The sequence below is a fragment of the Lacerta agilis genome, chromosome 8 (assembly GCF_009819535.1).
Source record: "Lacerta agilis isolate rLacAgi1 chromosome 8, rLacAgi1.pri, whole genome shotgun sequence".
In the NCBI taxonomy this organism is placed as follows: domain Eukaryota; kingdom Metazoa; phylum Chordata; class Lepidosauria; order Squamata; family Lacertidae; genus Lacerta; species Lacerta agilis.
Window position 1 is genome coordinate 71,560,488 of NC_046319.1, and position 10,695 is coordinate 71,571,182.

The window sequence follows — 10,695 nt, forward strand, 5'->3', positions numbered from 1 at the left end:
GGACCAGAGCACGCCAGGCACGCCAGGCATACTTCTGATGGGAGACCCCAAACAGATTGAAAACTCCTATGCAGTTTAAAATCACCAAGGTACTTTTGAGCTTATCTCCAACAAAAGCCTAATAAACTGGTTGTTGTTGTTGTTCAGTCGTTCAGTCGTGTCCGACTCTTCGTGACCCCATGGACCAGAGTACGCCAGGCACGCCTATCCTTCACTGCCTCTCGCAGTTTGGCCAAACTCATGTTAGTAGCTTCAAGAACACTGTCCAACCATCTCATCCTCTGTCGTCCCCTTCTCCTTGTGCCCTCCATCTTTCCCAACATCAGGGTCTTTTCTAGGGATTCTTCTCTTCTCATGAGGTGGCCAAACTGGTACAGCCACGTATTTCTTACTATATGCTCTGCTGCTGATTATTTGCAACCTTTTATCCTGCAAAACCTTGAAAGGGGAAAGTAGTAGCTTTGGGTTTTTATTATACTGGAGCAGAAATTACATCCTGTTTAAAAGTTTTCCTCTCCCCCTCCCCTGCCCAGCACACAGCTCTGCTCAAACAGATGCTTTCTGAGAAAACGAAAGCTAAATGGGATCGCTGTACGTCCTCCTTCTTGTAAATCATTTATTGGACTGTGCTGGGTCATGACAGAGAGCCAACGCTAGCAGTGTGAGGTTCACAGGGCCGTCTTAAGCATAACTGGCACCATGGTGCAAAGATCCCTCCGGCGTCCCCTCCCTTTCCCAGAATTTAGAACTCAGGGCCCAAATCGCAGACCACTTCTGTTATGTATGGGAACCAATAGGAGCTGTTCAACCACCTTACAGGGTCCGCCTCCTTGTGTGACCTAGCCAATTACAGAAGAGCTAGGAGGGCGAACACTCCTATTAGAAACAAGCTAACTAAGGACTCTTTTCTCTGAACACAGTTTTAGGCAGGAGCGAGTCAGTCTGGCTCGGGCAGGCTCACACGCAGCATGGGTTGTTCTTGAGTTCTAGTTCTGTTGTTAATAATAAAGGACATTTGGAACCAACGCTGACTCTGACTCTTATCCTAGCTCAGTACCTAACACTGGCGACGAAGGTGGGATGCTGGCCCACCCGGTTTTGAGGCCTGAGTTGTAGGCCTGGATTTGAGGCCTAAGTTGGTACTGCAGCACTGGCCTGCCGCACACAGTGAGCCTGAGTTGGAGGCCTGGATTTGAGGCCTGAGTTGGCACTGCAGCACCGGCCTGCCACTCATAGTGAGTGCGACATCCAGTCACGCTGGACTCTGTGGAGAACTCCGGTGGTGAATAAGGGGCAGCCGTGCCTTCGCAATCAACCGCCACCACACAAGCGATAGCTCAAGGTACGAAAATGGCTGCTGGGCAGACTAGGCCACCACCAGACTTTGACTTGAGCCACCCCGAGCAATGGCCACAATGGCTCCGCCGAATAAAGAGCTATGTTCGGCTTCAAGGGTTTACTAGGGTAATTGATAAAGTAGATGTACTTCTCACCATGCTGGGAAGTTCCGCCATCACCTTACTGGAAGGTTTGATGGCACCTAAGGATATTGAGGACTGCTCCTTTGATGAGCTAATGAAGGCAATGACAGGGCACCTTGCACCCCAGCCGACAAAGAACCATCGCCGTTATGATTTTGCCCACAGAGAGCAACAAGCACAAGAGTCAGTGAGTGAGTATATTGCTGCTCTCCGGGAAATTGCGATGTATTGCCAATTCACTAACCTGGAGGAACGTCTGTTGGAAAGGTTCATCATTGGTGTGCGAGACAGCCATCTCCGCCGCAAGCTGCTGGCGAAAGATGACATCATGATGGCCACAGCCATGAACATGGCAACGGCTTTTGAGAAGGATAATGCCCACGAAAAGGCCCCAATTTCCCGAACAGAAGGGGGCATCCATCATGTCCGGCAAGACCGGTCATCTTCTGGCGATTCCCCCCATGAGGATGTCCACCGAACCCTAGGCCAACCTGACCGCAACCACCGCAACCGCCGCTCCCAAGCTGTGTGCACGTCATCAAACCAGCATCAGTCCAACCCACGCAGCACCTGTGCCAGTTGTGGAGAGAACAATGATCGTAAGACATGCAGATTCCGTGACGTCACGTGTCGAGGCTGTGGTAAAGCCGGACACATCATACGTGTCTGCTGTTCCAAGAACACAGGAATACGACCCAGACAGCGTGTTCACGAGGCCCTTGAAGAAGAGGAGTTGCAGTCAATCTCTTCAGCCAGGGTATATCAATTTTCATCCCCGGGATCTAATAAGCTTAAGCCATATTGCACGGAAATCCGTGCAATATGGAGCTGGATACTGGCTCATCGTATTCCATAATATCGGATAAGACATTTAGAGAGCTTTTTCCAAATGGGCCCCCCCCTCTCCGACCGGCCACCGTGGTGTTACGAGACTTCCAGAGAAAGATAATTCAGCTAAGGGGCATGGGCACTTTCAAGGTCCATTTTAAGAATCACATTAAGAAATTGGACCTCATCATAACTAAGGGTCCTTTTTCCAGCCTTTTGGGTTTGGCGTGGTTTGGCCCGTTAGGCTTAAGCGTGTCAGGACTAAATCAAATTTCACCTGGGACAGGATTTGAGTCAATCTGCCAGGAGTTTCCATTAGTTTTTGATGGAACCGTAGGCCTTTACAAGGGACCCCCGATTTTCCTACAGATCAATCCCACGGTGCAACCCATCAGGGTCAAGGCTCGTAGAGTTCTGTTTGCGCTCAAACCCAAAATTGAGGAGGAATTGGATCGTTTAGTGGCACAAGGGGTTTTAGAGCCGGTTACATCAGGCTCATGGGAAACCCCAATTGTCACCCCGGTTAAACCTGATGGCTCTGTCCGCATTTGTGGTGATTACAAATGCACCCTGAACTGGGCCCTGCAGGACCATGCATACCCGGTTCCAGTAGTGAGCCATGTATTGGCAAATCTGGCTGGGGCCAAGGTCTTCGGAAAGCTGGACTTGGCACAAGCGTACCAGCAGCTCCCCGTGGATGAGGCCACAGCTGACGCCCAAACAATAGTTACCCATAAGGGCGCCTTCAGGGTTAAACGCCTGCAGTTTGGGATTAGTGTGGCTCCAGGATTATTCCAGAGTCTCATGGACCATCTTCTTAAAGGCATCCCTGGAGTCACGCCATTATTCGACGATGTGCTGATTGCTGCGTCGTCGAGGGAGGACTTCGCCGCCAGCTTAAGGACAGTGCTAAGAACTGGGCTACGGACATTTCGCCTCTTTGAAAACATTGGAACCCCCCCTCCACTTCTAGAGAAATGCAAGACGGACAGATGCAAATTTAGATTCACAAAGTACAGTGAGGCAGAAATCCCCAAGCCAACCCAGCTGGACACTGCCAAAACCTGTACTCAGGGAAATCAATACCTGAAAATTCAAATATCTCCAGAAAAGGCAGAAAATGACACCACATTTAAAAACGGGCAGTGCCTGATGGCCAACTTAGAGTTAATTCAGAAATCTCAAGACGCATTAATTGATAAACTCTCGGCTATAAGGAAATGCATATTACTTGCATTTCCACCTGCCCCTATGGAATACAATTATGCCAACTGTAAAATAAAACCTCTAACCAACGAAGAATGGATTGCATGCCAATATTTGACACCAGAAGAAATGGGCCCGCCAGCACCCCCGTTAACACCTAAACTGATAACGCATAAAGCTGAAATTGCACTTCCAATGTCTGGAAATGGCGCAATTTTTGTAGACAAATTCGGCACCCTAGAGGCTATCCAAGAGGAAGTCTGATGGACGGACTCAATGGGTGGAGGTTGTGATGGACAAAGTAGGCACCTCAATCCAGTCCTTCCTTCAGGTGATGTTTCTTCTCCTTACCATACTTCACCCACTCCACCTGAACTCACCACGTTGGAGAAGGACAGTGCTACAACGCTTCCAGGCGGCAGGACTTCAGGTCAAACAGAAAAAGTGCCTATTGGGAGTGAACAGCGTGGACTTCTTGGGGTTCCGAGTGGATGCAGACGGCCTCCATCCAACCGAGGACAAGGTGCATGCCATTTGCGATGCCCCAGCCCCTAAGAACAAGGCAGAATTGCAAGCCTTTTTGGGACTCCTCAATTTCTACCATGCGTTCCTGCCACACAAGGCGGCAGTGGCCGAGCCCTTGCACCAGCTTTTGGACAAAAAAGCACCTTGGGTCTGGGGTCCACGGCAGGCAAAATCTTTCCAAAGGGTCAAAGAATTGCTTATCTCTAATTCGGTGCTGATGCACTTTGATGAAAATCTCCCAGTTGTGTTGGCATGTGACGCTTCCCCGTACGGGGTGGGTGCGGTTCTGGGCCACCAACTATCAGATGGGAGAGAAGTCCCAGTGGCGTACTTCTCCCAAACCCTCACACCAGCAGAACACAATTATTCCCAGATTGACAAGGAGGGTCTGGCAGTGGTTAAAGGAGTAAAAAATTTTCATGATTTCCTTTATGGCCGGCCCTTCACTACCGTGACTGACCATAAGCCTCTCTTGGGACTCCTCGCCCCTGATCGCCAGACGCCTCAGATGCTCTCCCCTCGGGTTCTGCGTTGGTCCATTTTCTTGGCCGGCTACCAATATTCCTTACAGCACCGACCCGGAAAAGCCATGGGGCACGCAGATGCTCTCAGCCGCTTACCACTGCCTGAGAACGGCCCAGATCCTGCTCCAGCTCACCAGATATTGCAACTGGAGGAATTACCTGACCAACCCCTACATGTGAAAGACGTGGCTGCTGCAACAGCGAAAGACAGGTTGTTGGCCCGTGTTGCAGAGTGGGTGGGAAGGGGTTGGCCTGGAAAGCCTGGACCGGAATTCTCAAGCTTCACAGCTCGCAAAGATGAGTTGTCGACACACAGGGGGTGTATATTGTGGGGTAGCCAAGTCATAGTTCCCCCCTCATTTAGGAGAAAGGTCCTAGAAGGTTTGCACGTGTCCCATCCGGGAATAGTCCGGATGAAGGCACTGGCCCGAAGCTACGTCTGGTGGCCGGGCATAGACACCGAGATTGAAGGGTGGGTTAAACATTGTGAACCCTGCCAAGTGTTGCGGCCGGATCCCCCCAAGGCACCAGTTCAGTCCTGGGAATCCACACAGTTCCCATGGTCCAGGGTGCACATAGATTTTGCTGGGCCCTTCCAGGGCCAACTGTTCCTCATCGTGGTGGATTCCCATTCCAAGTGGCTTGAGGTGACACCAACCTCAACCACGTCCAGTAGGGCGGCTATAAACTCACTCAGGAAGTTATTTGCCACACATGGCTTGCCTGACACACTGGTGAGTGACAATGGAACAGCTTTCACTTCGGCAGAATTCCAAGAGTTTGTGTCTAAGAACAGAATCCGCCATGTCAGGTCAGCTCCCTTTCATCCAGCCACTAATGGCCAAGCAGAACGCATGGTTCGCACAACTAAAGATGCGCTCAGGCGTATAATACAGGGAGACTGGACCCTCCGTTTATCAGAGTTTTTGCTGGCTCAACACATCACCCCAAGTGCAACAACTGGCCGTAGCCCAGCTGAGTTGCTTATGGGAAGGAGGCTCACTACTCTCCTGGATCGCATACATCCTGACAGGGCCTTAGAGCAGCGACCATCCACCGTGGAGTGGAAGGCACCTAGGGGGTTTGCCCCAGGGGATCCTGTATATGTCCGGAACTATGGGCTAGGACAAGGTTGGGTACCAGGCACCATTGATCGTTGTACAGGCCCGGTTTCCTATGAGGTGGGGCGGAACCACAGGGTAGTGCAACAGACACAGCTGGCGACTTGGCAACTGGAACAAGTGGGGAAACGGAGGGTGCGCCGCCAACCGAGATACCTCAACAGAGTGATCTTGGGCCGGTGTCCACAGCAGCCCCGCAACCGGCAACACCTGCAGAGCCGCCTCCGTTGATCGCACCAATTAGCAAACAGGGACTTGGAAATGTTCCCCAGACGCAGGTGCAGACCCAGGAACCGCGACGGTCCCAACGAGAACGTAAATCACCAACACACCTTAAAGATTTTATTTGTTCATAATGTTTGGAATTTGGGGGGAGGGGTGTTATGTATGGGAACCAATAGGAGCTGTTCAACCACCATACAGGGTCCGCCTCCTTGTGTGACCTAGCCAATTACAGAAGAGCTAGGAGGGCGAACACTCCTATTAGAAACAAGCTAACTAAGGACTCTTTTCTCTGAACACAGTTTTAGGCGGGAGCGAGTCAGTCTGGCTCGGGCAGGCTCACACGCAGCATGGGTTGTTCTTGAGTTCTAGTTCTGTTGTTAATAATAAAGGACATTTGGAACCAACGCTGACTCTGCCTCTTATCCTAGCTCAGTACTTAACAACTTCATAGCCCCGGGAGCTGCCGCCCACAAAAGATGCCGCTGATGTGGTGGACGTAGCATGGCTGGCCAGACCGCTGGGACCCCGTGCTCGCTTGCAAGGCTTCGGGGCGCCTCCTCCTCCTCCACTGCCTGACAATGACATCCCACTGCCAGCTCTCTCACTGCTGCCCAGTGGCCCGAGGAGCAGGAGGCAGTTGCCACGCACCGCGGGGAGCGGAACTTATTGCACCCAAGCCTCGCGTTTCACCCGGGAGTGACATTGCGCTTCAGGCACCTGCAGGCCCTGCACTGCCCGAGAAGGCACCATGGCACTTGTGTCTGCCCACTGCCTCTCCCTCAGGCTGCTGCCCTACAGCTGAGCGGGAGGTGGCGGGCAGACTCCCTGCAGGTTCCGCACCACTTGAAAAAGCAACGCGGGCCTGCAGGTTGATGGAGTGGAACACGGCTCAGGCACCGAGATTCTGGTGCGCCCTGGCCTGTTCTGCCCTGAGGGCACCGTGCCCCAGCCCCCATGTGCATGGAGCCCAAGTGGCTAGCTACACCTCTGGGGGCGGTGGCAGGAGCGGAGGAAGGGGGTCGATGGGAGCGCCCCGCCCCGGTCAGCGTGATCCCGGTGGGTTCCATCGTGGCTGCCCCCCCGCTCCGCACTGGGCACCCTGCCTCCGCAGGCTGCACACCCCTCCTCACAGTCGAGAAGCGGCTCCCTGTCCGCTGAAGCCTGCACCGCCTCTGCAGAGTGCTTGTGGGAGCAGCACAATCAGCAGCGCCAATGCACCTGCCTGCAGAGGGAGGCAGGCTGAGGAGGGTAGGAAGGAAAGGCAGGGCGCGGCTGGCGGCTTGCTGGAGCGCCCCTGAGAGCAACGAGCCACTAAAGCCTTAGGGAAAGACAGCTTTGGAGGCTCACACTGCATCAAAACTCAGGAGAAATATGATGATATGATACAAAGACTTTAAACAAATTGCATAATTTATAAATAAAAGCACCACTGACTCAACAGATTTATTTCATCGCTTCCATTCCTGTGCATCTAGAATTGACCTCTTCTGCATTCATCCAGCCTCGTCCTGCCTACCTGGTCTGCAAGGGATGCAGAAGAATCATAGAATCAGAGTTGGAAGAGACCACAAGGTCCATCCAGTCCAACCCCCTGCCAAGCAGGAAACACCATCAAAGCATTCCTGACAGATGGCTTTATTCTATAAAGAGTCGTGTTTTCTTGTGCACCCCCCCCCCAAATATTATTTACTACAGCTCAAAAGCACCAATCAATCTTAATCTGCTTGATTATTGGATGTTTTAGATCCCTTCAGTTTTGGGCCTTAGATTTCACCTGATAGTGAATCACAACCTAACTGACAGGGGCTTCTGTTTTGACCAGAGCAGCAGCACTGCACGAAGGTTCTTTTGCCCGCCCCCTACACTGTTTTCCTGATCTAAGCTGCATCCTCACCAAGCACTATTAGCACCACTGGGGGGCGGGGTGGTATGTAATGCCTACTGTTTTTTCTCAGTGATGCTTACAGGAACATCTAGCAGTAATTATGGTTGGTTGGCTGGCTGGTATGGCTTAAAATTCAGGTAACCTTGTCATTTTTGTGCAATATTATGGGTTGGCCCCATCCATGCATTATCTTTGCTTTTGGGAATTATTGGCTCTGGCTCCACCTACTGATGACCTCCTTGCCTTCCACCCTACCAATGGGCACCAGCCACCATTGATACCCCTGCAGAGTCCACTCCACTTGGAAAACAGAGTCAGAGATCAGGGTTCTCACCTAGCCATTTTCCTTTACATGCTCCTTTGCTGTGTGCTGGTAACTCTCCACTCACCCTAAAATGTTGGGAGAATTCGATCTCTTAAGCCCTATCTGGATTCTGCAGGGCCCAGGCCTGTGGCCCTCCAGATGTTAATAGAATGGACTCCAACTCCCTCCCACCCCAGCCAGCATGGTCAGTAGTCAATGGGAGTTGTAGTCCAGCAACTTCTGAGAAGACCACAGGTTTCCCACTCCTGGTTTACCACTAGAGAGAGAAGTAGGTCTTGGATTTCACCGAAGCACAATATTCCCTAAAGAGCTTGAAATCCTTCCAGTCATCGAGGGTCTGGCTGGCAAACTGCAGAGCGTGGCTACCCACACTGGCCCGCTGGTCTCTCTCCCGCACGTCCGGATAGCTGCTACTCCAAGATGCCTGGAGAAGTTTCCAGGGCTGGGGAAGCGTCGGGACACGGGACCGGTCTGTTCCGCTTTTCCGACAGGCAGCTCACAAAGCCCATCGCCCTGCCCCCCTTCCCATCAATTTCCTAATTAGCGACGCCTTTCTGTGTAGCAAGCCCAGGGCCGTCTCAGGCACATCTGCCGCCGTGGCGCGGCGATCCTTCCGGCGACATGTGTCCGGGGCGTCCGGGGGAGAGCGTGGGCAGCACAAGCACCCAGCCGCCCGTGGGGGCAGGGGGAGGCCACCCGTGGGGCCGCGCGGCTCCCCCCCACTCGCTGCGCTGGAAGATGGGGCTGGGTGGCCGGCTCGTAGCCCGCTGGGAAGCAGCATAGGCGGCAGCGGCTGTGCCGCCGGTGCGCGAGTGCTTGCCTGCCCACCCGCCTGTGGGGACGGATTGGGAGGGGGGCGCCCAGTATGCTGGTCCCCCTGGGGGTGCCGGCGCCCTGGCGCACCGCGCCACCAGCCCCAATGGACGAGACGGCCCTGAGCAAGCCGTTTCATATTAATGTAGCCAGGGGCGTAGCAAGGGAGGGGCGGAGGGGGTGGGGGGCCCGTGCAGCACCCCTGCTGGGGGTGACACATCGGGGGGCAGCCCTGCCTCCTGGGCTTTTTTTTTACTGTAAATTTTTTTTAAATTCTTTTTAGGCTATTTTTGGCACTGCCGAGGTGGAGCCTGAGACACTGAGATCCAGCGTTGAGGGCCTTCTGGCGGTTCCCTCACTGCGAGAAGCAAAGCTACAGGGAACCAGGCAGAGGGCGTTCTCGGTAGTGGCGCCCGCCCTGTGGAACTCCCTCCCTTCAGATGTCAAAGAGATAGACAACTACCAGACATTTAGAGGACATCTGAAGGCAGCCCCGTTTAGGGATGCTTCTAATGTGTGATATTTTAATGTATTTGATTTTTGTTGGAAGCCGCCCAGAGTGGCTGGGGAAATCCAGCCAGATGGGCAGGGTACAAATAATAATAATAATAATAATAATAATAATAATAATAATAATAATAATAATAATTGAAAGAAATTTTCCTTGTTTTGAGAATTGCTTCTTCATCTTTCCAGCCAAACCTGAAACTAAGGGTCCTCCAGATGTTGTTAGATTACAACTCCTATCAGCCTCAGACATCATGGCCAGAGATCTGGGAGTGAGGAAGCAAGCAGCCATGAATTATCAACAATGGAACATTTAGTCTTAAATACATTGCTGTGCCAATCTATTGTTTGTTAATCATAATACTCAGCCTGTTAACAACTGAAGCTGGGCTCAAATACACCATCCATGTTTAAAATGCAGGTTCCATCAAGTATCTTTGCAAGCATTGAATGAAGAACATCCCAGGTTCTGTTCCTTCCATTCCAGTTGCAGTGATGCTTTTAAAAAAGGCAACACAGTGCATAATTAATGTTTAAATCACCAAACAAGTCAGTGCACTAATGCATGGGTCAAATTGTGGATGCATTGCTAATTGACACAGAAACCCTGCTTAGTGAGGATAGATAAATGAAAGTTTATGCCATTCTTTCACCAATATTTCTTATAATCTACACTTTCATAAAGAATATATATTAGGGTGGTATACATCATATAAGAATAAAATCTGCAAAAAGCATCTATAGATCCAGTTACAGGTGGGTAGCTGTGTTGGTCTGCCATAGTCAAAACAAAATCGAAAATTCTTTCCAGTAGCACCTTAGAGACCAACTGAGTTTGTTCCTGGTATGAGCTTTCGTGTGCATGCACACTTCGATTCGTATCTGAAGAAGTGTGCATGCACACGAAAGCTCATACCAGGAACAAACTCAGTTGGTCTCTAAGGTGCTACTGGAAAGAAGCATCTATAGAAACATCCATAAAACACCAATAAATACTAATCAGTGAAGAAGAGAAGATGCATATGGCAAATGCCTATCTAAACAGTATAGTTTTCAAAATATGCCTGAAAGAACGACTGTCCTGCAGAGAAGGAAGAGGTGGTGTGTTGTGCTGGACCAGAGACTTACTGCATCGATATGGTCATGTCTTCGATTGAAGTTTTTATTACCTTACATGACCACCACATGAGATAAAATGTACCTTCTTTTTCTTTACATTTCCAGCAGGTATTTGTACTTGTTCTATACATTTTTG

The 10,695-nt window shown here is 51.2% G+C and overlaps 1 protein-coding gene across 1 annotated transcript; it reads left to right on the top strand.

The window, feature by feature from the left end:
• The first annotated feature begins 1,494 nt into the window (after window positions 1–1,494).
• On the top strand, window positions 1,495–5,916 carry LOC117052019 (uncharacterized protein K02A2.6-like). The gene is made up of 3 exons (XM_033158746.1): window positions 1,495–2,238; window positions 2,679–3,322; window positions 3,909–5,916. Exons 1-3 carry the CDS (start codon window positions 1,495–1,497, stop codon window positions 5,914–5,916), a joined length of 3,396 nt encoding a protein of 1,131 aa, XP_033014637.1.
• Window positions 5,917–10,695: the final 4,779 nt, after the last annotated feature.

What these genes read in the sequence shown, in the direction of transcription:
- LOC117052019 (XM_033158746.1), top strand. Translation starts at nt 1,495, where the DNA reads ATGCTGGGAAGTTCCGCCATCACCTTACTGGAAGGTTTGATGGCACCT. An exon ending in AGTCAATCTCTTCAGCCAGG is followed by an intron (nt 2,239 to 2,678) that starts GTATATCAATTT and finishes ATTTTCCTACAG; the next exon opens with ATCAATCCCACGGTGCAACC. An exon ending in TGCAAATTTAGATTCACAAA is followed by an intron (nt 3,323 to 3,908) that starts GTACAGTGAGGC and finishes ACGTTGGAGAAG; the next exon opens with GACAGTGCTACAACGCTTCC.